Consider the following 24,818-nt stretch of genomic DNA (forward strand, 5'->3'; position numbering starts at 1 on the left):
CTCTTCTCTGATGGACACTGCGTACCTGGAAGTGAAGTCAACGGCTCTTCTCTGAGGGACACCACGTAGCTGGAAGTGCTGGGAGCCAGCAAAGATTCTAAGGATCCCCACTGCTTGTCCTCCTACTGGAGTGGATGAACCCTTTACATGCCGGATTATCATGCCCATCCTGTGAGTATGCATTTGTCTGTTGTTTTTAAATGCATCTTTTATACTGCACTTAGATGGCACTGCTCTCCTTTCTCTTTTGTTGTACCTTTCCACAGAGTTCCTTCTAGCTTTTACAGCCTTCTACAGCCAGTATTTCTCCTTTGTCCTGCAATCGGCACATGCTTGAACTTTGTGGACATTTTAACCAGAACTTACTCCTGCATACACCCTCCTCTTCTCAGCCTATAGAGCGCTTATGTTTTTGTTGTTTGTGCAATTTGTGCAATGTTGTCACCTTAGGAGAGGATAATTTTAAAACTACAGGACACTGCTATAGCCATGAAAGACTTGTTGAAGGACTTCCTTCAGCTGGTTGATCACTGTCTGCCAATTGAGCTCCTGTGTTGTCACCCTATAAGGAGCCTTTGGAGACAACAAGTGGCCCCGATGTTATACAGTGCGCATGTATGGTCCACTTTTGTCACCATCAGGAAGCCGGTCCAGAATAGTCAAGTGCAGCCGACCCTGGAGCAACTGTATGTAGACAGTAAGTGCTGAGAGAAGCATCCAAGTGAAGCCGTGGTAATGAGAGTGTAGAAGGACTATGAGCCATAACAGAACACCAGGAGCTACTTCAAAAGCATAGCTGAGGTTGTGAACCAAACTGGAGAACAGTGGTTCTTAAGGAGCAGTCCTACCCACCTTTGAAGAAGCCACTACTACTTGACACTTATTATTAATACACATTGCTTAAGCAAACTGAATGTTATCTAGTTGAAGCTTGTTTCAACTTTAACTTTCATGCCTTTCTACTGATTTTAAACTTGATTGAAGTCAGTAAAGATTTTCAACTAGATTGATAGAAAAAAAACAATTCAGTCGCAAGGAAAGCAAGAGGACACAAGGCCATACAATGCGGTTAGAGCAGAAGCGGTTTAACCTCAGGCTACGCAAGGGTTTTTTTTACAGTAAGGGCAATAGGATTGTGGAACTCTCTTCCACAAATGGTGGTAACTGGGGGGGAGTATGGCTACTTTTAAAAGACTCTTGGACATACATCTCCAAGATCAAAGCATTCATGGGTATGGGAAATGAATTGGTCCACACACACCTACACAGGTTGAACTGGATGGATGGACTGTTGTCTTTATTCAACCTCAACTACTATGTAACTATAAAGTTAGGACCTAAAACTTTGAGGTTCTTGGTTTTTACCCACTTCAGTTCTAAGTACAATAGAGGCTTTTAGGGGCCACCAAAAAAACAGAGGACGTTTGTAGGCAGCAGCCCTGCAGATGGAGAGGAAGTCAAGGGGAACGTGGTTCCTCTATGGTTTCCTGCCTCACTGGGGAAGCTATCCAATTGGATGCTGCTGCTCCATGGGATTCTAGAAGCCATCTTGGATCTCCCAGACTTGGCGCACATTTCTGCGGATAGAGTAGGGATAGGAACCACGTGTGGTACGGAGCTAGCAGCAGAGAATGGTTTCTGATCAGGAGGGGAAGCATAGGGCTCACTACCTCTCTGGACATCTTCCACTTGGGCAAGAGACAGCCAGGCCACATTCTGCCCCACCTATCAGGTACTGTCAGTTCAGCTGAAACCTGATATCTACATCCTGCTGGACCTGTGAGTCCCAGTTGGGTGGACTTTCCACTGGGTTTATTGTAAACTTGTCTTTGCATTATTTTAATACAGGTTTGTGTGTGTTACTGCCACCGTACCACGCTGCACCCCACCTACAGATTTATTCTCCCTTTTGAAATAATAGATGGAACCATGCAAATCACTCGATATTTGTTCCTGGCTGCCTGTGCATCCAGACCTACTGGTGTACACCATAGATACAGCCAGGGCGGGGACTAGGGATAGGCAGAAGGGGCGGTGCAGCATGTATTGTAGGGATGGGGGCATTATAAGTTCCTTCTGCCATACGGCTGAAAAGGTGTAGTGGCAGTGGCCTCACTACTTCTGTCAGCCCAGCACTGGAAGAGGCAAGGAAAGGAGGAGAGAGCAGGGAGGAGGTACGGGCGCTGATCTCTCTCCCCCTCCTCCTCATAAGCTCGTACATAATGAAGGATGGGTGCGCAATTTAGCATCTTTGCCCTGGGCACTGGATGATTTTGTCGCGGTACTGGATACAGCATAATAAAACCATTTATTCCACACTGCACACAGCTGTTATAGGCTTGTTGGTCATCACTGGGGCAGTGCATGGGAACCACTCCAGGGTAACTTTGTCACTACAGTGTAGCCTTTATTTTTTTTAAGGTCACTGGAAGGTAAAGTATTCTCTTGCAGAACAAAAGGTTTTGCTCTAGAATTATCCTGTATTTGGCTCCTTCCATCTTGCCCTCAACTCTGACCAGTTTTCCAGTTGCTGCAGATAAAAAAGCAAACCCAACACCACAAGACCACCACCACCATGCTTCACAGTGGGGATGGTTCCGGGTATTGAACAGTATTGGTCTTTCACCACACATATAAGTTTTACAATTTTTTTTTTAAACCTAACCATGCTTCTCCAAATGTAATATTTTATACAGAGGTGTATTATTGGGGGGTCGTGTGATTTCCTAATTACATGCAGGTGGACTTGTGAAGGCAATTGCCTGTACCATAGCAGGGTTTCACCTCTAAAAAGTCATGTCACCTTACAAGTGCTATATAGATAGAGCCAGGTAAATGACTTTTCCTAAAGATGCCTTCACACTTACGCATTTGGAAAATTGTGCATTTTAATGCAAGTTTACATACGTTTTTAATGCACAGTGGTGCAAACATTTTTAATGCATTTAATGTGCACTTCACATGTGCTGTGGAATTACATTCCTGGTTATATGAAGTACCATGTCCTCAGTCTCTGACCATCTCCTGTACCATGTCCTCAGTCTCTGACCATCTCCTGTACCATGTCAGCAGTCTCTGACCATCTCCTGTACCATGTCAGCAGTCTCTGACCACCTCCTGTACCATTCAATTTGCATGCCAAATCTATCAGCAAATCAGAGGCACCTCGATGGGAGCACCGTGGGCCCCGGCCTACACATGTCTTCACCTAGGGATGTGGGAAAAACAAGAAGTCTATGCCTCGCCAATGTACCTCAGCCATGTAAATATCTGGCTGAGGTACATTGATGATGTATTAGTTGCATGGAAAGGTGATATTGATATGGTACATTCGTTTATTGAAGATTTAAATAATAATAGTTCCAATATTCGCCTAACCTATACCGTGGATAAAGTTCAGCTCCCCTTCCTGGATCTACTAATCTCTAGAGGGGCAGATAGCCATCATCTACAATGGCTAAAAAATGGGATACCAATTGGTAAATTTTTACGTATTAAACAAATTCGTACAAAAACAAAAGACTTTAAAAAGGAAGAAACTAAACTTAAAAGCAAACATTTTTTATATTGCAGCTTACAAGTCCTTAGATTTGATGGCTGCATTCATTTTATTTTTTTTCCAGGCTTAGTACATCTCTTTTAAGTACAGAATAATGCCCGTTGATCCTACTAGACATCTTGTGCTCTGGTTCCTTCCTGTACACTAAACTAAAACACCAAATAATATCATCAGTTCCTGTCAGTAACGAGGAGAAGACAGAGCTAATGCAGATCTGTCCAGCCTCCCCAACCCCACCCCACACCCAGCAATAGATCACTGCTATAGTAATCTATTGCTGGCAGCTTGCATTCAGCAATAGATCACTTTCAGAAGATCTGGTGCAGCAGAGCTGAGTAGGGGATAAATCAGGTCTTTAATGACTACATCCAGACCCTCTCATTAAGAAAAAAAGGAAAAGAAAATACACTTTGTAAAAATAAATAACTAAATAAAAAAATATAAAAAAAATATTGCTGCCCCAGAATAATTCTCAGATGCCAACAATTATGTTGGATTATCTACATGAGAGTTATGTTTACTGTGTGTGCATCAAATGCTCACATGACCTGGCATCAGCCAGCACCCACCCCCTTTTGTTTACAATTAACCACCCAGAAGGTTTTACCCCCCTTAATGACCAGGCCATTTTTTTGCGATACGGCACTGCGTTCGTTTAACTGACAATTGCGCGGCCGTGTGACGTTGTACCCAAATACAATTTATATACTTTTTTTCCCCACAAATAGAGCTTTCTCTTGGTGGTATTTGATCACCTCTGCGTTTTTTTTTTTTGCACTATAAAAAAAAAAAGGAAACTATTTAAAAAAACAATATTTTTTACTTTCTGCTATAAAACACAGCCAAAAAAAATTTTAAAAAATCAATTTTTTTATCAATTTAGGCCAATATGTATTCTGCTATATATTTTTGGTATAAAAAAAAAACTCCCAATAAGTGTATATTGATTGGTTTGTGCAAACGTTATAGCATCTAAAAACGATGCAATATTTTTATGGAATTTTTATTTATTTTTAATTTTTTTTTTACTAGTAATGGCGGCGATCAGTGATTTTTAGCAGGACTGTGACATTTCGCGCGGAAAAATCAGCCAACCAATAATCTAACTGACACTTTTGACACTTTTTGGGGACCAGTGACATTATTACAGTGATCAGTGCTAAAAAAATGCACTGTCACTGCACTAATGACACTGGCAGGGAAGGAGTTATTATCAGGGTTGATCAGAGGTTTAGGTGTTTCCCTAGGGGGTACTTACTAACTGTGGGGGGTTGCACTGATTGGGGGAAGACAGAAATCCTGGTTCCCGCTTAGCAGGAACACAAGATCTCCAGAACAGCAATCTGCCTACGTCGTTTCGCACAATAGCACCACTTTGCCGCAATATGTACACAGCGGCCGGTCGGCAAGTGGTTAAAGAATATCTAAACCCAACATTTCATATTCCTAATATGTGCCTGCTGTACCATGTACTTGTATGAGAAAGCACCCTGTTTTCTTTGTTTTGCTTCCTTTATGTGAAATCCCTGGTGTTCCTGCCAGTCCTTCTGCTTTCCTATAAAAAACTGACCACACTAAACAGGAAAACACAGTGTGGTTAGAACTCAGCCTCTTCTCTTCCAATGATCAGACTTGTTCTGACCCCCCCCCCCCCCCTTGCCTTTCCTTTCTATTTTAAACTGAACAAGTTGTTTTACAAGGTGAGGGTTTAGGCTGCTGGTTGGGTATCTCCTGCTATTGATGACCCCTGATGAGGGTTTGGTTTAGATTTTGGGGGGCCCCCATGATGTTTTAAAAAAAAAAAGTGTGGGATTGATTAGCTCGGTGGCGGGTGTGGATGACCCCTTTGGGGGGTTCGTTACACAGGGAGAAAGCCGAGAAGTGGTTGCAAACAACAGTTTGGTTTATTCATGCAATTTTCTTCACACAAGTGCAAGCGTCAAAAACATCCAAAACAAAATAAAACACAAAATAAATCCTTGCCACTGTGGGCGGCTACCTTCTCACACACAGGAACCTACCTAAGGAAGTCTGTCCCCAACCTACTGTTGGGCAGACTTGGCTGATCATACAGCAGACTATCAATAGTCCATTTATTATCTCTTCACATAGAGAATGTCCCTTTTCTCTTCACACAGCACATGTTCATTGGACTTTCCTTTCATATAGAAAACATCCATTGTTTTTTCTCTTCACACTCTTTACATAGAAATAGTTCATTTTCTCACCTTGAGAAGTCTTCACACTTTTTACCCTCCTCAGCGCACATCGCTTCAGGACTCAGGTATTCCTCTCCCATGCTCACACAGCGTCGGGAGGCACACATCTGACTGTCCTCCTCTACTCACACAGCGTCAGGAGGCAGCAATCCTTCTCCCATGCTCACACAGCGTCGGGGGGCACACATCTGACTGTCCTCCTCTCCCCAGCTCACACAGCGTCAGGAGGCAGCAATCAATAGGACTTCCTCTGGACAAATTATAGAGGCCTTAATTTCCTCATTCTGAATAGCTGAATGGTTTTCAACTTCTTTACACCTTCCTGCTGCCTTTGCAGCCGACACCCTATAGTAATTGGTGAATTGTCCAAACCAAGCAGAAGTGTATCTCCCATCTGTGACACCACTCACAGATTTACCTGACTTCCTGTCACATACCCCCCCCCCCTCTTGTTTCAACCCTAGGGTTGGGACACAGTTTTACAGGCACGCATGTGTCAGGCACTGCTCTTGACTCTCACTGATAAGCCTCTTAGTATCTTCAAGCTTCAGGATGAAACTGTTTCTGTCATCTTCATTGACAGATTTCTCATAAATGCCACACAGTTTGTCTCTTATCTCATATACATCTTCTTCAACTGCATTTTTGGCATCATTTCGCTCCTTCTCAAGTTTGTCCTGCATAACCGTCTGTCCTATCCGCCATGGAGGACCGTGATCCATAGGCAACTCAATGGTGCTAGTCTTAATGTCTTCACCAATCTTGAGCCGCCTTTCTCTGCAATCAATAAATGTTTTCCACAAAACTTTGAGAACCTCTGCTTCACTAAGCTTTGTTCCAAGTAGGGACTCTTGACGTCCCTCTGTGCCTTGAGTTGCCTCTCCATACAGCTGTACACAATCATTGACTCTTTGTTGTAAAAGGGAATAATCTTCTTTCTTGAGCTTAGCTTGCTCTAAGATGCTGTGCAGAGGGCCTTCCATTTGCAACAACAGGCGGTCACACATTTCTTCAAAGTGACCCCTGCTCCTTCTTCCAGAGACATCATCAACTTTCCTTCCACCAACATATGGGTCAAAGGCAACAACACAGTCCATTACAGGTTTCTTCAATGCACTTTCTGCTATTGCACTACTTTTCCCTTGTAGCTCCTTTAGTATTTCCTTGATTTGGTTGAATTGCATATCTGCTGAACTATTTGACCGCTCAAGGTCACCTAGTTCCTTTTCTTTATCTGAACTCCACATGGAATGTATCTCAAGATCACGATCAAACTTCTGCCACCTGTCTTTCACCAGTTCCATTTTGGAAATATTCCCGGAAAGGCACTTATTAATTTGCTTCACGTTTTCACCAACAGCCTTAGTTTTCTCCACTAGGTGGTGTTTGCTTTTTTTTCCAAGCTTTATATCACTTGCCTTAGTTTTCTCCACTAGGTTTTCAGCCTGAACTGAGAAATCATCACATTTCTTACACAGCTCCTTTGTTTGCTGAAGCTCTAATGATACATTTTCCAATGCTTGAAGTTTTCGAAGGAACTGTTTATTCCAAAGGAGTGATTCAAGCCACATGTCATCACATTTCTGAGGCTCACTCAGGACAGACCCCAAAACACTGATCCTTTTATAAACTGCATCAGGCACACTATCCCCTCTTTGGGAAAGTTCCTCTGTTGCCTGTAATTCCTCTTCAAGTTCTTCCAACTGAATCTTCATCTCTTCTACTTGCTGTTCTAAGGCTCGCTTAGACTTTTCTAGCTCCTGAACGCTTTTCCCAATATCATCCTTGGAGCTGACCAAATCTTCCATTTCTGTACACAGCTGTTTGTTAACTCTTTCTAGCTCAACCTTACACTCTAGAGCTTCCTCCAAGGAGCGAGCCAAGAACAGGGCTTTGCTCTCTTTATCACGCGCCTCCGCTTCTGCACAGTTTTGTACTTCTGCATATTTTGCAGACACAGTCTTCTCCTCACCAAGCATCTGATCCAACTTCTTTTTCACATTTTCAACATTTTCTAATGAACCAACGCTTTCTTCCATGCGTTTATTCATATCCGCTATCTGAGCCTGCAATGTTGCGACTTGCTCTGATAGGTTTTTCTTTGCTTCCTCCTCCTCTTTTAATTGTCCTAGGACACCATTTTTCTCATCTTCCATCTGTTTGAGCTTTGTGCTAAAACTCAGCCTTTGACACCTCTCTTCCTGTAAGACTTCCTGCGTGTCTTGCAGCTGCGATTCCAAGATAGAGAAATCTTTGGCAATTTCTCTAGATTTGCTGTCTGCTTGGGAAAACTGATTTGTGACTTTGTCCAACTCAACCTGCAGTTGGTTTGCCTTCTCTAACAGCTTAACACACAATCGGTCACCTTCTGACACCTTGACTTGCGATTCCTGCAGCTGTGCCTCTACTTTTTTTCTCTTGTGTTCAGAATCTCCTTTTCCCCGCATAAGAGCCTTCACCTCATTGGCTAGTTTCTGGGAATGAGAATGTAATTCTGCCACACAGGCTTCTTTCTTCTTTAGCTGCTGCTGGACACGTTGGGCTTCCTCTTTCCAACTTTCACAGTCCGTACGTAATTCATCTACCACATTGCTCAAAGTGGTGAGCTCATAAACAGTACTCAGTAATTTAGCCTCTCTCTCACTTTTCTCCTTGTAGCTGAGAGACAATGTCGTTTTCAGAGCGACATTCTGTTCCTGCACATCCTGCAGGTCTATTTTTGTAGCTTCCAAAGACTGAAGACTTTTTTTCAGCTGATTACGCAACTCCAACATATCACCCATATACTTTGCTTCTTCAAAGTCTGAATTTCATTTTCCTTTTCCATGAGGATGGTATCTTTCTCCATTATAGTCTCTCTACCTTTTTGTAACTTGGAAAAAAGAAGAGCAGATTCTTCCCACTGTAACACCTGAGCCTGCAAGTTTCTATGCTCCTTCCTAAGCAACTCCAGGACTTGTTCCTTTTCTTCCATTTCCCGTTTCAAGGCATCCAACTCAGCCCTGCACACATACTCGGTTTCCTCCAAACCGATGGCCTCCATTTGCTGCTGGTGTCTCTGTTTCCAGCCTGCCATGCTCTCTTGGTGAGCCTTTTGTTGAGCTGCAAAGCTCCGCTGAAAATCCGCATTTGCCTCAGTGTTGCTAGGGACAACAACCTTCCTCTTTAGCAGATTCTGTTCAGGCATGGATGGGGCTCGTTCAGGCGGTAACATCCCCTCCATCCATAGAATTCGGTCTCTCATTTCAGTTATCTTTGCTTCTTTCAGGCGCTTTGATCGCCCCATCTTCAATAACTCCACAATAAATTTTTCACAGTCCAGCAAAAAAATTTGAGACCACTGTCTCTTTAAAGCAAGTAGCTTTTCTCTCTCTTGCAGGATCTCCTTTCCTGCACACACAGTTTGTGCAGTCTCATGCACCAGACAAAGTTCATCAAAATTTTTGAGACCACTGTCTCTTTAAAACAAGTAGTTTTTCTCTCTTTCAGGATCTTCTCTCCTGCACACACAGATTGTGCAATCTCATGCACCAAACAAAGTTCATAGAACAGATGCACTTCTTTGCAGGGATCTCCGCTTCTGCCCAATGCATACCTATACCAAATGTGTGATTGATTAGCTCGGTGGCGGGTGTGGATGACCCCTTTGGGGGGTTCGTTACACAGGGAGAAAGCTGAGAAGTGGTTGCAAACAACAGTTTGGTTTATTCATGCAATTTTCTTCACACAAGTGCAAGCGTCAAAAACATCCAAAACAAAATAAAACACAAAATAAATCCTTGCCACTGTGGGCGGCTACCTTCTCACACACAGGAACCTACCTAAGGAAGTCTGTCCCCAACCTACTGTGTGGCAGACTTGGCTGATCATACAGCAGACTATCAATAGACCATTTATTATCTCTTCACATAGAGAATGTCCCTTTTCTCTTCACACAGCACATGTTCATTGGACTTTCCTTTCACATAGAAAACATCCATTGGTTTTTCTCTTCACACTCTTCACATAGAAATAGTTCATTTTCTCACCTTGAGAAGTCTTCACACTTTTTACCCTCCTCAGCGCACATCGCTTCAGGACTCAGGTATTCCTCTCCCATGCTCACACAGCGTCGGGAGGCACACATCTGACTGTCCTCCTCTACTCACACAGCGTCAGGAGGCAGCAATCCTTCTCCCATGCTCACACAGCGTCGGGAGGCACACATCTGACTGTCCTCCTCTCCCCAGCTCACACAGCGTCAGGAGGCAGCAATCAATAGGACTTCCTCTGGACAAATTATAGAGGCCTTAATTTCCTCATTCTGAATAGCTGAATGGTTTTCAACTTCTTTACACCTTCCTGCTGCCTTTGCAGCCGACACCCTATAGTAATTGGTGAAATGTCTAAACCAAGCAGAAGTGTATCTCCCATCTGTGACACCACTCACAGATTTACCTGACTTCCTGTCACAAAAGACACAAAAAAAAGAAAAAAAAAAAAAAACAAGCTAGCAGCAAAATATCAATTACCACAAAGGGCATTTTCTATTCACAAAATGTCAGTTTTGCTGCAGTACAGTCTATATATACTACAGGTGCACCACATCAAAGGCAGGTTTAGTGCAATCTCCAATCATATTATTATGAAAGGAATATTGTTTTCTTTTGATTTATTTGCTTTAAGAATTATTAAAATCGTTGCTCCCTGTTGAACGGAATGTTTTTTTTTTTTATTGCATTGGCATTTCCCAGCTACCCATGCCCTTTGACAATCCCTTACTTGAAAATGGCCAGAACTGACTCGGCCTACTTTGATGTCCCACGAAACATTTAGAACCAAAACGTACCCCAAATAAAAAATTCTCTGTAATAGTAGAGCATTATAGGGAGAAAAAGGGTCAGGTGGCTAGAATAATGCCCCTTGTGTCCCTGTATCTTCCCCAAATTCTTTCAATGTTTTCTGGAGCTGCCATAATCAGTGACGGGACAAGGCCACCCAGTGCCCAGGGCAAAGATGCCAAACTGCACCCCTCCTTCCCTTAGGGTTAGGGTCAGGGTGCCCAAATCCCTGCAATAAATCATTGCACCTAGGGCAGCCACCCCTCCTGGCCACTCCATGTCCCAGCCCTGGCCATAATTGAAAGACAACGCCTTTGGAGGCAGATAGAAATGTGCAGAGCAGGCATGGGAGGAAAGGGGTTGACCTCTCATATGACCACAAACGTAGAACAATCCAAGAAGAAGTTGGTTTTAGCAGTTTAGCATTCTCTGTACTGCCAAAATAAAGTGAACAAAATTAAATGGGGGGGGATCAGCATGACAAAGGTCATGTTTTATACCCCCTAAACAAAAGCAATAAAAATGTAAATCTACCAAGAACTAATAAAAACAATTTATCCCTGGGAGGAGTTGACCTCTTATATGACCACAAACGTAGAACAATCCAAGAAGAAGTTGGTTTAAGCAGTTTAGCACAATGTTTCTCCACATTTTTTTCATTCAAGGCACCCTTTAAAATGATGGACAATCTTGAGGCACCCTCCAAAATTATGGACAGTCTTGAGGCACCTCATTCTAAAATGTAAAAACTATTCTGATAGTTTTACATACTGCAGCAACATCCACACATGTTGGACACCAACGTTAGAGGTGATTATTCTTCCAAAGCAAATACACTTTTGCAAATTGGTACTGACTAGTATTTCAATGTTTCTCTCCTCCCTCAGTTTTAAGACCCCAAAGCTGATGGAGAGAGGCAGGGGAGGGTCAAACAAGGATGATATGCAGGCGACTGACATCCTCCTTACTGATGATTTCATTGGTCCTTAGGAAGTTGGCAGTTAGAAGGTTGTAATGGTGTACAATGGAAATCTGTGGCCAGTGGAGGCTGGTGTTCCACCATGGACTGGGGGGGGGGGGGGCGGCAGACGGACCACACCCTGCCCTGGACCACACCGGCCTGCACACCATACCCCCTCCCGCGGTCGCCGGCTCACTTACAGTGAACATGTGGAGGGCAGGCAGGTAGCAGAGGCGGCAGCGGCTTCTCCTCAGCCTCCTGCGTCTCCTCCCTCCTCCTCCTCCTTGGCCAATGGCATGGCTTCTCCTTTCGGCCAATCGGGAAACAGGTCTCAGGAACCGCTTCCTGATTGGCCAGGAGGAGGATCCGTGTGACAAAAGCGAATATTCATTCGCTATTGAATGGTTAGCTGCTGCTGGAGACAAAGAGGTGACACAGGATCCTGCAAGGCTTCACCATGAAACAGCGGTGTCACCTCAGCAGTAGTGATGAATGAATTTTGATTCTTCAGAACAAGCACCACAATTCCCTTTAAAATTTTAAACTCTATTCACCTGTTTTTGTTTTTCTGAAACTACTTAAAGCGGAGTTCCACCCAAAAATGGAACTTCCGCTCATTTGCTCCTTCCCCCCAGACATCGCTGGACTCCAGGACAGGTAAGTGTCCTAATATTAAAAGTCAGCAGCTACAGTATGTGTACAGTATGTGTAGCTGCTGACTTTTAATTTCTGGAGGGGGAGAGGGGAGGCTGGAACACAGCTTTAAAGAGTAACTCCACTTTTGTTGAGAAAAAACATTCCCCTCTGGGTGATCTGTGTACATTACAAGGATTTTGACAAACGTTGCAGATTCCTTAACTTTTGTTATTATAAAGAAATCACTGTGTGTTTGTCTGTGTCCATGTGCAAAGTGAGTCCAATGAGAGTGAATTCCAAATTATCAACAAGCTGCTGCACCTGCAGGGCTCTAATGAGGCAAATTGCAAGGTCTACATCCCCAGATGTGATTTCCTATTGGGAGAATCTCCAAAAAATGACATTTTTGTTCCAGGGGATGCTCAAAATCGGACTTGTATCTTAGTGTAGACTTCTGGGAAAATCAGTGAGCCAATCACACAAGGAGAAAATTATGTTTTTGGAGGGCATTCTGTATACCATCCTGTGTGCAGAACATCTCCAGGCTGCCATATTGCATTTTACAGAAAATAACAGCACTGCAGATTGAAAAGGAAAGGTAATGTTTAATAACATTCAATTACATTATGACTTGTTTTGCAATTGTATACGCTATATTATTTTTTTTATTTTGTTTGCTGTTTTTTTCCCACAAAAGTGGAGTTACCCTTTAAATATCTTTCTTTAGGTTTTCAAAGAAAGAATTAAGTCTTTCCAATAACTTATAGAGGGGAAGGAGCTTTGTTCAATGATATTCAGCTCTTTAACTTTCAAAGAAAAGCTCAGACCTGTGTGAAGTCGAAACTCTTAAAGCGGAACTCTACCCAAAAGGGGAAGTTCCGCTTTAAGAACTTGTCCCCCGCTCCTCTTGCGCAATTGTCCAAGAAAAAAAGTTAATACCCCTTTACATAAAATTCTACATCTTTTATTCAATATTCAATTTAACAAATTGACACAATGAACAATACATACATTATATTACCAAAAGTATTGGGACGCCTGCCTTTACACACACATGAACTTTAATGGCATCCCAGTCTTAGTCCGTAGGGTTCAATATTAGGTTGGCCCACCCTTTACACCTATAATAGCTTTAACTCTTCTGGGAAGGCTGCCCACAAGGTTTAGGAGTGTCTATGGGAATGTTTGACCATTCTTCCAGAAATGGATTTGTGAGGTCAGTCACTGATATGGACGATAAGTCATGTTGGAACAAGAAGGGGCCATCCCTAAACTATTCCCACAAATTTGTGAGCATGAAATTGTCTGAAATGTCTTGGTATGCTGATGTCTTAAGAGTTCCCTTCACTGGAACTAAGGGGCCAAACCCAACCCCTGAAAAACAACCCCACACCATAATCCCCCCTCCACCAAAAGATTTGGGCCAGTGCACAAAGCAAGGTTCAAAAAACATGGATAAGCAAGTTTGGGGTGGAGGAACTTGACTGGCCTGCACAGAGTCCTAAACCCAACCGGATAAACACTTTTGGAATGAATTAGAGCAGATACTGCGAACCAGGCCTTCTTGCCCAACATCAGTGCCTGACCTCACAAATGCGCTTCTGGAAGAATGTTCAAACATTCCCATAGACACACTCCTAAACCTTGTGGACAACTTTCCCAGAGGAGTTGAAGCTGTTATAGCTGCAAAGGGTGGACCAACTCAATATTGAACCCTATGGACTAAGACTGGGAAGCCATTAAGGTTCATGTGTGTATAAAGGCAGGCATTCCAAAACTTTTGCTAATATAGTGTAAGTCATGATATAATTTTTATTTGTAAAGGGTACATATAAACGTTGATGTATATTTTCAAATATAAGCAATATTGCAGAGATAAGCAGGTAAGTACCGTTTGGACTAAATCTCAACGCATTTCTTGAAACAATGTTCAGGAGATAGTCAAATCCAGTATATAAGCATAAAGTCAATGATTACATGGCGCTCTCTGATGTTGGTGGGTGGCACACCATGAGGGAAAAAGGTAAAAATATAAAAAGTAAAAATGGGTAGAAAAATATATAAAAGGATGAGGTGGAATGGGGGGGGGGGGTATATCCAGTATATAAACCAACATAGGAATCTAGGGTGTAACAAGATCCATAGGATTGTTCACAGATAAGGCAATGGCATAGAGGGGCACCCAAGGACACGCTAAGTCGGGGAGCTGAAGGTCGGGTGGGCCAGAGCGCACAGGGGGACCCAAGAAGACAGGACTGAAGTAGATAAAGGGCTGTGTAAGAACATGCAGTACAAGCAACAGTTGAAAAGTGGCATAAAAAGGGGTCGTCAGCAGCCCTAAGGAAATGTTTTTAAGTTAAGACATATGTATTGTTCATTATGTAAATTTTTAACTTGATTATCGAAATATAGATTTAGACTTTTATGGAAAGTTGTATTAACTTTTTTGCTAGGCGCAACCCTAAAAAGTCCCATGGGCTCATTTTTCCTCTTGCTATTTGGAAGTCGAAACTCTTCTCTGAAATAAAGTGGGCTGAGAAATTTATGGAATACCTCCCTGGGTGCCAATTCAGTTCCATGAGCACCAAGGCCGTACCTGCTCTAATAATCAGTCTGTCTCAGATATTACCTCAAACTTTACACATTTCCGTAGCTCTTTCGTAAAGGTTGATGAGCCGTAAACTACAATGTGTAAATGGAAAGAAAATAAGTAATTACATTGAGGCCTTTATTATAAAAAAAAAAAAACACGTCTTGCACTTTTAGATATTAGACAATAAAATATTAGTACCCCTGGTCATTGTGACAAATAATGAGTTACAAATAGTGCTGGTGATTTTCTAAACTTCCTCTAACAACTATTTTCAGACAATACTTTAGGTTTTTACTTGTACTACAGCTCATCCATGGAAGGTAAGAACCAGTCTTTCTCGGACAAGACAACAAACTGCACACATTTCCCTAGCTCTACCATTAAAATTGATGAGTCGAGTCCCGTAAATCACCATGTTTGAGTGTATTCATGTTAATGTCTTCTTTAATCCAGAAGGACTACATCATGCAACTTCTGGTATTTAATGATAAAATATGGGTAGAACTGGTCATTGTCAAAAATAATGAATATTGTTGGGTCTTTAGCTTTGTTAACGCAAGAGTCGAAGAGAAGGCTTGAAGCACACTCTTCATTTACTGGTGGCGGTCTGGTGTACGAGTTATTACCCAATGTTGTACGTCCCACCAATACCTTAGCAAGAAACATAAAGTGGTGACCTTCGGGGGAGGCGGGAGCATAATCATGAGAGTAACTGGCATCCCTGGCAAAGTAGCTCCCTTTACCATAAGCGGTTCCATTCTTGCCTGATACACGTGGATCGAAGTTCTGATTGAAAATGGCCTCTGTGTGGTTTGATTTTGTGCCGTGGAACAGGTAGCGCTCCAAGCAACCATCTTTGGTTTCACTAAGCCTGCTTTGCATGAATCTTTTTTTCCTGAAAAATAAAAAATAAGCATATAAGATTGTTTGCATTAATTAATGTTATGATCAATGTATTCTCTAAGGAAACTACTCACAGCTCTACCCAAAAACTACATTTTAGTTTTTGGTAGAACCGTGACAACAAAAAACATGTAAATGGTTAAGCGCTAACTCATGTGCATCTATGCGTGAAACTGCACTGAAGGTGCAAACCTTTTTCAAGCCCATGTAAAGTCTATATAGAGGAAGGTGAAGGTCCACTGTTCAGGGCTGCCCTTCGGATGGGAGGGAGGATAGAAGCTGTTTCCCCAAACATGTAAAGAAAACAAGCAAAGAAAGGCGCCTTTGAGTGTAGACTGTATGGCAATAAATATAAAACTCACATTAAATTTCGTGAGAGGGAGCATGTAGGGTGATGAAATGCCCAAGATGGATGTCTGGAGGAGTAAGGGCAATGATGCCCGTGCTGGTGCCGTCTCAGGATCTTCCTCTCTGTTCCTGCTGGATGCGGCCGGCACCAGCATGGGCATCATTGCCCGTACTCCTCCAGATGTCCTTCTTGGGCATTTCATCACCCTACATGCTCCCTCTCACGAACTTTAATGTGAGTTTTATATTTATTGCCATTAAAATTTATCATACAGTCTACACTCAGAGGCACCTTTCTTTGCTAGTTTTTGGTAGATGCTGTGGAGTTAATTAGTGCCAACATTTTTATGTAAGTGTTGTTTATGGTGGTAAGACAGGAAGTGAAGGAAATCTCCCCAATCTGAACATATCAATAAAATCTGGAGAGAGGTTCATGATCTTCTTAATTCTACCAGAAACTGTGCTTTGGTGGCGTCTGGCACTCTACTGACACCCATCAAGTAAACAATAAGTGGGGAGTTTTTTTTATCGCTTTCTGTTCTAACACCTAGACTTAAAGTGAAGATAAATTTCCTAAACAGAAAATTGTGTAGTCAAACGTACTACGGTACCTACAGTGTGAAAACTATAATCTATGGATATACATGGTATTAAAGTGTTAAATGTGCACCATAAACAACGCGAAAGAGTGAGAAGAGACAGGTTGTCCAAAAAGGGAAATCACTTCTGCTATAATGCTTCGATCGATAACCCCACGTGCTCTGGAGTCCCTGTGTAGTTTTTTCAATTCAAGAAATGTATAGTAAAAAACATATAGATCTACAGGAGAGCTGTACCAAACGTAATGCAAAAATTGGCATATTTTTTTTATTTACTTAAATATGACGTTCAAATTTTACATGTTGATAGAGTATCTTTTCCTCTATAGTAACTCATCTTGTTCTTTTTCATTGAAGGTAAATGATGGATTTCAAGCAGAAGCAACATGCTGTCTCTGAGTTCTTGACAAAGGAGGAGTGCAGGCTGCTCAACATCGACATAAGGTTACAGAATGTGCAGAGATGACACCATTGACAAAAGTCACCAATGAGAAGATATCTCTCTTCTCAATTGTGTCATCACTGTAAACATTCTGTAGCCGTTTGCGGATGTCGGGCAGCCTGCACCCTTCCTTTCTCAAAAACTCAATGGCGGCTTATTGCTTCTGCTTGGCATTCATTATTTACCTGCAATAAAAAAAGAGAAGGAAGAAGAGTTACTTTAGAGCAGGGTTTCTCAATCAGGGTTCCTACCGAGGTTGCTAGGGGTTCCTTGAGTAATGGGCACTTTCTGCCTCTCAGATAAGTTCCCAATGACACCATTGTTCCTTTTAGCTATCTGTAAAGGGATAATTCTTCCCAATGATGACAAGAGTAAGGAGCATTCTTCCACTGACTGTCACACTAATGTGTCATGAGTTGTAGATTTTTAATTTTTATCAGGGGTTCCCCGAGACCAGAAATTTATTTTAACCTCTTCCGGACTGCCCGCCGCCTTTTTACTGTGGCAGTGCGGCCCTCCTGCGCGAACCGACGTAGACCTACGTCGGTCGCGTACCTGCAGCTACTGTCATTTGTAGATTTTTAATTTTTAGCAGGGGTTCCCCGAGACCAGAAATTTATTTCAAGGGTTCCTCTGTGTTGAAATGGTTGAGAAAGGCTGCTTTAGAGGAAGAGTTACTCTACCAATATATTTTATTGTAATGACCTATATAAATTAAGAAAAAAAAGTTATACCCACTTTTGCATTACCTTCAGTAAATCCCTTATATAAAAACATAATTTTAAAAACATTTGAACCTTAAAAAACTTCCATTGTGCTTGAGGTGATTATACTCAAACAGTACTCAAACCTTAAAAAAGAAACTATAATTGTCCTAAAACCCTAATAGTTCCCCTTGTATAGTAACCAAGCATGTTCACAGACTGATATATAATTATAAGATGGACATACTGTGAGTATTTTATCCACTGGAAGTAGTTCTGTATTCGGAAGACCTCCAGGATGACGTACTTGGATTCTGCCATTGTCTTGTGGAAGTAGGTATAGATGTACATGTACTCCCTATCTGTACAGGTTACAAGGCTCTTTTCGTAGATAAAGTTTGAATTAGTAATAATCCAGGTCTTGGGGTAATCACTGCCATTATCAGAGTGGCTTCTAAACATTTCCAGTGGATTCCGGGGACAGAGTGAATGAGATAAGTCTCTATAAAATAACAATAAAAAACATGCTGAGTCACACAAGACATGGAAATACCAACTTTCTTCTTTGTTCAGCTGGTCATTTTGTAGAAACCAAAAAAGCTTTAAAGCTTGCTTGGCTCCATCATCCTATTGTCAATTTAAACCAAATCAATAATCTTTTCTAATCTACCGGGTCTAGTCCACTAGGAGCTGCCCAACATGTTTCGCCGGAGGCTTCTTCAGAAGCATGCTTCTCTCCTATGGTTCTGCATGGTTTGGTGCCTACTCAATCCAATACTGCCTGCATTGACAATATGTAATTAATTTTTGCATTTTCTATTTTTTTCTGTTTATATTCTGACATAGCAATATGACCACATGTGTAATAGCTTAAATGCCCCTGAAGAAGCCTCCGGCGAAACATGTTGGGCAGCTCCTAGTGGACTAGACCTGGAACATTCACCGGATCAACCACCCGTATTTGAATATATGATGGTCTTGGTAGCACTATTGTTTACGATCATGTGATATATCCATTAAATTGTCTTTTGTTTGTTCTATGTTACCCCAATCCTTTCATTCCACTCAATGTTCAGTGGATGATTTTATCTATGTATCATTAATAAAGTTTTGATATTTTTACACCTTTTGGTAAATACTCAATTTTTATCTGGTACCCTGAAAGTCCCACTCCTTGATCCCCAGCCCTCATTTTTTCTCACTTTGGCGTGAGCTCTGATTTATTTCAGAGCTACACTTACTCATTAATAGTAGTTAAGGTTGAATAAAAACAATAGTCCATCCAGTTCAACCTGTGTAGGTGTGTGTGGACATATTCATTTCCCATACCCCAAGTAGGAAATGGTTATGATCAGATTTTAATTTTGCTGTGTCCCGTCGATTTCCCCCCTTGACCTGTCCCATTGAGACAGCAGGAATTAAGAGCAGATCTCTTCGATGTGGGTGGTAAACCCCCTTTTAGACAGCTGTCACCAGAACAGGTGACCATTGGAAGAATCTCCTCACCTCCTTTTCTCGTGACAACACAAAAGTTGGAATTTTCATCACTTCCGTAATGGAGACAATGGTCAACTGTACAATACAGTGGGTGTATCTAAACCCAAAAACAAAAATGTAAGATATTGCAGCTTATTCCCCCCTTGTCCAATCACTGTCCAAATCTTGCCACCTCAACCTCTGCAACATCTCCAAAATATGCCCCTTCCTAGCTAACCACTTAAGCCCCAGCCCTATTTCGGACACTTTTTGTTTACAAGTTAAAATCTGTATTTTTTCCTAGAAAACAACTTAGAACCCCCAAACATTATATATATTTGTTTAGCAAAGACTCTGGAGAATAAAATGTCGGTTATTGCAATATTTTTTGTCGCGCGGTATTTGCGCAGCGGTCTTTAAAACGCCATTTTTTGGGAAAAATTTTGAAAAATCACATTTCACTGCATTTAAAAAATACTAAACAGTAAAGTTAGCCCATTTTTTTTGTATATTGTCAAAGATGATGTCACGCCGAGTAAATAAATACCCAACATGTTACGGTTTAAAATTGCGCCCCCCCGTGGGATGGGTCAAACTACGGTCAATAGAGATCTCAATAGGCGACGCTTTAAATTTATTTAACGGTTACCAGTTTAGAGTTAGAGTGTAGCTCTTTTTTTTTAATTATTGCATACGCTCTGGCGATCGCTCACATGTGTGGTTTGAACAGCGATTTCATTCGCGGCTCGACTTCCGTATACATATTTTTTTGTGCGCAATCTAACGGTGACGGGGGCGGCTAAAATGTTTTTTTTTTTTTCCTATTTATTTTATTTTATTTAACTTTATTACAGGTTTTAAAAAAAAAAAAATCTGATCACTTTTATTGCTGTCACAAGCAATGTAAACATCCTTTGTGACACCAATATGTAGTGACAGGTACTCTTTATGGAGGGATCGAGGGTCTAAAAGACCCCAAACCCCTCCACTACACTTCCATGTATGCAAAACGCCGAAAACTGCATTTTTGCATACAGCCGTTTTTTAAATTTGCCGCCTTTTGCAGCACAGTAACCGGAAGTGACGTCATGGACGCCGCCTCCGTGTTACGTCATCGGAGACCCGATCGAAGCCGTTTCCGGATTTGATCGGGACTCCATCCAGCCGGCGGACGTGCCGGCTGGGTGCTCGGGGCTCCCGGTGGGACGGGAGCCCCGAGCAAAGTCACGGAAGGCGGCGGGAGGGGGAGGGACATCCCCTCCCGCTCACCTGGGTAACGATCGAGCGGCTCCCGAGCCGCATCGGTCATTACCGACGGAAAGCCGACCGTTGGCTCTAAACCACGGTACCGGGATGGTGCCTCTAGCTAGGGGCATCATCCCGGTATACTACCGCAAAGTCTGCCGACATAAATATACCTTAGTATGCGGTAAGTGGCTAATGACACCACAAAGCTTCTAGTTCACTCCCTGGTCATCTCTCGCCTCGACTACTGCAACTCCCTCCTCACAGGATTACGGGCTATCCACCCTTCAGTCTATCATGAATGCTGCTGCCAAGCTTATCCGCCTTACCAACTGCCCAGTGTATGCTACAACTCTCTGTCAATCTCTCCACTGGTTTCCGCTCACCCAACGAATTCAATTCAAAATACCAACAACTTATAAAGCCATCCACCACCGGGCCCCGAGCTACATCACTAACCTAGTCTCAAAATACCAACCTACTCGTTCTCTTCTTTCCTCTCAAGACCTCCTACTCCCTAGTTCCCTTTTCACCTCCTCTCATGCTCGCCTCAAGGAGTTTTCCCGAGCCTATCCCATCCTATGGAACTCTCCAATCAGTCCGACTATCTCCTACACTGTTTGATTTTAGACGATCCCTGAAAACCCTCTTCCACAGTTATTACCTTTTGTATCACTTGATCCTCCCTCCTAGATTGTAAGCTCTTGGGAGCCGGGCCCTCTGATTCCTCCTGTATTTAATTGTATTGTAACTGTACTGTCTGCCCTCATGTTGTAAAGCGCTGCGCAAACTGTTGGCGCTATATAAATCCTGCATAATAATAATATTATTTGTCCTTGGATGTGGAGGCTACTTTTGTTTTCTGTGTTTTAAGCTTTTCTTCCTTTTTTTTCACCTTGTGATATTGCCAGTTACACACTTCCCGTCTTAGAATGACAAAGCTCATTCACTGTACTGTATCAGGGCAACAGATACAGGACAAGACTATGGACTCTGCCCCTCTCATCTTCATCCTAACAGAGGGGTGTGGTTCTGTAGTCCTCAGAGATAGCGGAGTACATTGTAGCTGATAACGGTCAGTACAGAAGGGTATCAGCTGACAAGATGTCGGGCAGGATCAACAAGTATTTTTTTGCACTTATTAATTATTTCTTGACCACTCGCCGCAGATTTACTGCGGCAGGATGGCTCCGTTGCGCGAACCAACGTAGGTCTACGTCGGTCGTGCACGGGAAGCTAGGGTACCCCAAAAAGTGTCAAAAATGTCAGTTAGGGGTCCGATCTGTCCGCCACAATGTCGCAGTCCCGCAAAAAATCGCAAATCGACGCCATTACTAGTAAAAAACAATATAATCGGACCCCTAAATGACATAATTTCCATAGTTAGGAGACACGATAACTTTTGCGCAAACCAATCAAAATACGCTTGTTGCAATTTTTTTTTACCAAAAATATGTAGCTGAAAACAAATTGGCCTAAAATGCTAAAAAATTTAGATTTTTAAAATTTTTTTTTGAGAATGTTATATAGCAGAATGGGAAAAATATTGTTTTTGGGTTTTTTTTCAAAATTGTCGCTCTTTTTTTGTTAATAGCGCAAAAAATAAAAATCGCACAGGTGATCAAATACCACCAAAAGAAAGCTCAATTTGTGGGGAAAAAAAGGACATCATCAGTTGGGGGGGGGGGGGGCAGCAGACGGACCTGCCCCCCCATATCAATCCAGTCTGCACTACCACATCTCTTCCCTGCCAACCCGCCAGCAAGCCAGTTTACTTACCTTGTTCCTCCGGAATGACAGGCAGCGGCTTCCCCCTCAGGCTCCTTCATGTCCCTTCTCAGCGGCCGTCTCCTCCCCCCTTCTTGGCCAATAGCGAGCCTTCTCCTTTCGGCCAGGACCCGCTTCCTGATTGGCCGGGAAGAGAATCAGTGTGTCAATAGCGAATATTCATTCGCTATTGTCACACAACTGGGTGAGTTAAGGGCTCATTTTTCTGCGCCCGGGTCCACCCTTTTTTGAAGCCTATTAGAGCCTCTGGCTCTAATCACTTGCTTTAAAAAAAAAAAAACCCCATTGGAATCTATGCGTCCGGCGCCCTGCATGTAGATTACGGGCCCTGATGCATGGATAGGGGGGACGGCACCCCTGCGCCCCCAATGGACGGGCCGCCACTGCTGATTACTGTAGCAATGTCACTGGTCCCAAAAAAGTGTCAAAAATGTCAGTTTGGGGTCCGATCTGTCCGCCGCAATGTCGCAGTCCCAGTAAAAATCGCTGATCACCGCCATTACTAATAAAAACAAAAAAATAAATAAAAAGTCCAAAAATCGATCCCGTAGTTTGTAACGTTTGCCTCAAACCAATTGAAATACGCTTTTTGGGATTTATTTTACCAAAAATATGTAGCAGAATGCAAATTAGCCTAAACTAATAAAAAAATTTGATTTTTTTAAATAAAATTTTATTGAGAATGTTATAGCAGAAAATAAAAAATATGGCAAAATTGTCGCTCTTTTTTTGTCTATAGCGCAAAATCTAAAAACCGCAGAGGTGATCAAATACCACCAAAAGAAAGCTCTATTTGTGGGGAAAAAAAAAGACATCAATTTTATTTTTATTTTTTTGGGTACAGCGTTGCATGACTGCACAATTTTTAGTTAAAGTAACGCATTGACGAATCGCAAAAAAATGGCCTGGTCATTAGGAGGTAAAACCTTCCCGGAGCTGAAGTGGTTTAAAAAGAGTGTCCAATGCCACAAGTGTAAACAAGGCCTTAAGCTGGATACACACTATCCAACTTTTGTGGTTAGATTTCCTTCAGATTTACCTTTTCTATGTAGTGCAAGGGCCTGCCAGATTGCATACAAATTGAAAGTGTTTAGGTTTGACCTCATATTATATGGTTTTGGTAAATCTAAAGGAAAAAGTCTTCAGAAAATCTTATAGTGTGTATAGCCCATAAGGCTCCTTTCACACACTCCGTCCGTTGGACGGAGTCCGTTTTTCTCAGCGAGGGATCGAGCCGCCGATCCCCCGCTGAGCAGCAGGAGGACAGCTGTGTCTCCGCGCTGTGTGCGGAGACACAGCTGACAGTTCCCCATGCATCTCTATGGGGGAAATCGGATGGGAACGGACCGTCAGTCCGTTCTCACCCGATCCCATCCGATCCGATCCGCTGGACGGATGGAAAATAGGGTTTCTATCCGTCCAGATTTGACGGATCGGATCGGGTGTCAGCGGACATGTCTCCGCTGACATCCGATCCCCCATAGAGATGCATGGGGGGACCGTTCAGATCCGCCAAAAAAGCGGACAGGCGGATCTGAACGGTCCGCCTGTGTGAAAGGGGCCTAAGTCTTTTACTCAAGTCTCCGACATCATGTCTGTTCCTCTTACCGCAGCTTATGAAACATTAGAATGGGAGATTTGAAGACTGGCCGTTTCCTCATTCTCCTCTTGGTTTCGGTATCCAGGTTAGTTTGCACCATGTTGACCAGGTGAAGGGAATAACTAAACTGGCCATTTTTGCATAGGACCTCTTCTTGATGCTCCCTTAAGCCTTCTTCTATGCATTTCACAAAGTCCTGCATGGAAACAGTAAAAAGAAAAGAAAAGCTGCTCAACCAAAACCCAGTAATCCTCTATTTTCACAATATTTAAATTAGCTTTTCATTCATTTATTTGTTTAGTTTAATATAATCTTTATTAATATTTATTTTTTTTACCAGTTGCATTTCTTATTTCAAGATTTGCTGTACCAAGCATCTGCTTTTTGGAGGCTTAAGCTCCGTACACACGCGTCGAAAATTGCCCGAGAATTTTTGGCCAACGTCCGATCTGCCGATTTTCGGCTTGTTAGTATGATGCTTCCGACAACCGACTCCGACTTTTCGGCCGAATAAAATCTGGTGTGCAGGCTATAAAATTTTTGTTGGCCGTCAGCACAACGGCCGATTTTCCGTCAGTCAGTACAGATTTCGGCAGACAAAAATCTGATGAGCAAAACTGGGCATGCTCAGAGAAGAAAAAACACACGGAAAGTAAACCAGCACATGACATCACTTCTGAAGTAGAATTTTGTCGGGCGAGAAAAATAGTGTGCAGTCTAGGCACATTCCAACCAACAAAACACCACTCTGGACAAAAGTCGGACGATCGGTCGGCCGATAATCGTTGCGTGTGTACAAGGCATTAGCAGTGGGAAATAGCCCTCTTCTCCCTTATCTGGCTCAGTCAGTTATACACTATATTGTGAAAAGTATTGGGACACACATGAACTTTAATGGCATCTCAGTCTAAAGCCCCGTACACAC

At 42.5% G+C, this 24,818-nt stretch overlaps 2 protein-coding genes across 3 annotated transcripts in view; both read right to left on the bottom strand.

Annotated features, from left to right (window-relative positions):
• The window catches only part of CHD3 (chromodomain helicase DNA binding protein 3), a 407,921-nt gene that overhangs the window by 126,432 nt on the left and 256,671 nt on the right, over window positions 1-24,818 (bottom strand). The window lies entirely within an intron of this gene.
• The window catches only part of LOC309552449 (protein mono-ADP-ribosyltransferase TIPARP-like), a 51,290-nt gene continuing 41,689 nt past the window's right edge, over window positions 15,218-24,818 (bottom strand). Inside the window, exons 4-6 of the mRNA XM_082253408.1 lie at window positions 23,902-24,089; window positions 18,032-18,286; window positions 15,218-15,683 (exon numbers count right to left, since the gene is read on the bottom strand). Of these exons, the coding sequence (XP_082109534.1) occupies window positions 15,233-15,683; window positions 18,032-18,286; window positions 23,902-24,089 (894 nt within the window). The 3' untranslated portion in view covers window positions 15,218-15,232. The remainder of the gene's footprint in view (window positions 15,684-18,031; window positions 18,287-23,901; window positions 24,090-24,818) is intronic.

The sequence above is a fragment of the Pelophylax lessonae genome (genome assembly GCF_965119305.1).
Source record: "Pelophylax lessonae genome assembly, chromosome: 4".
Taxonomy (NCBI): Eukaryota; Metazoa; Chordata; class Amphibia; order Anura; family Ranidae; genus Pelophylax; species Pelophylax lessonae.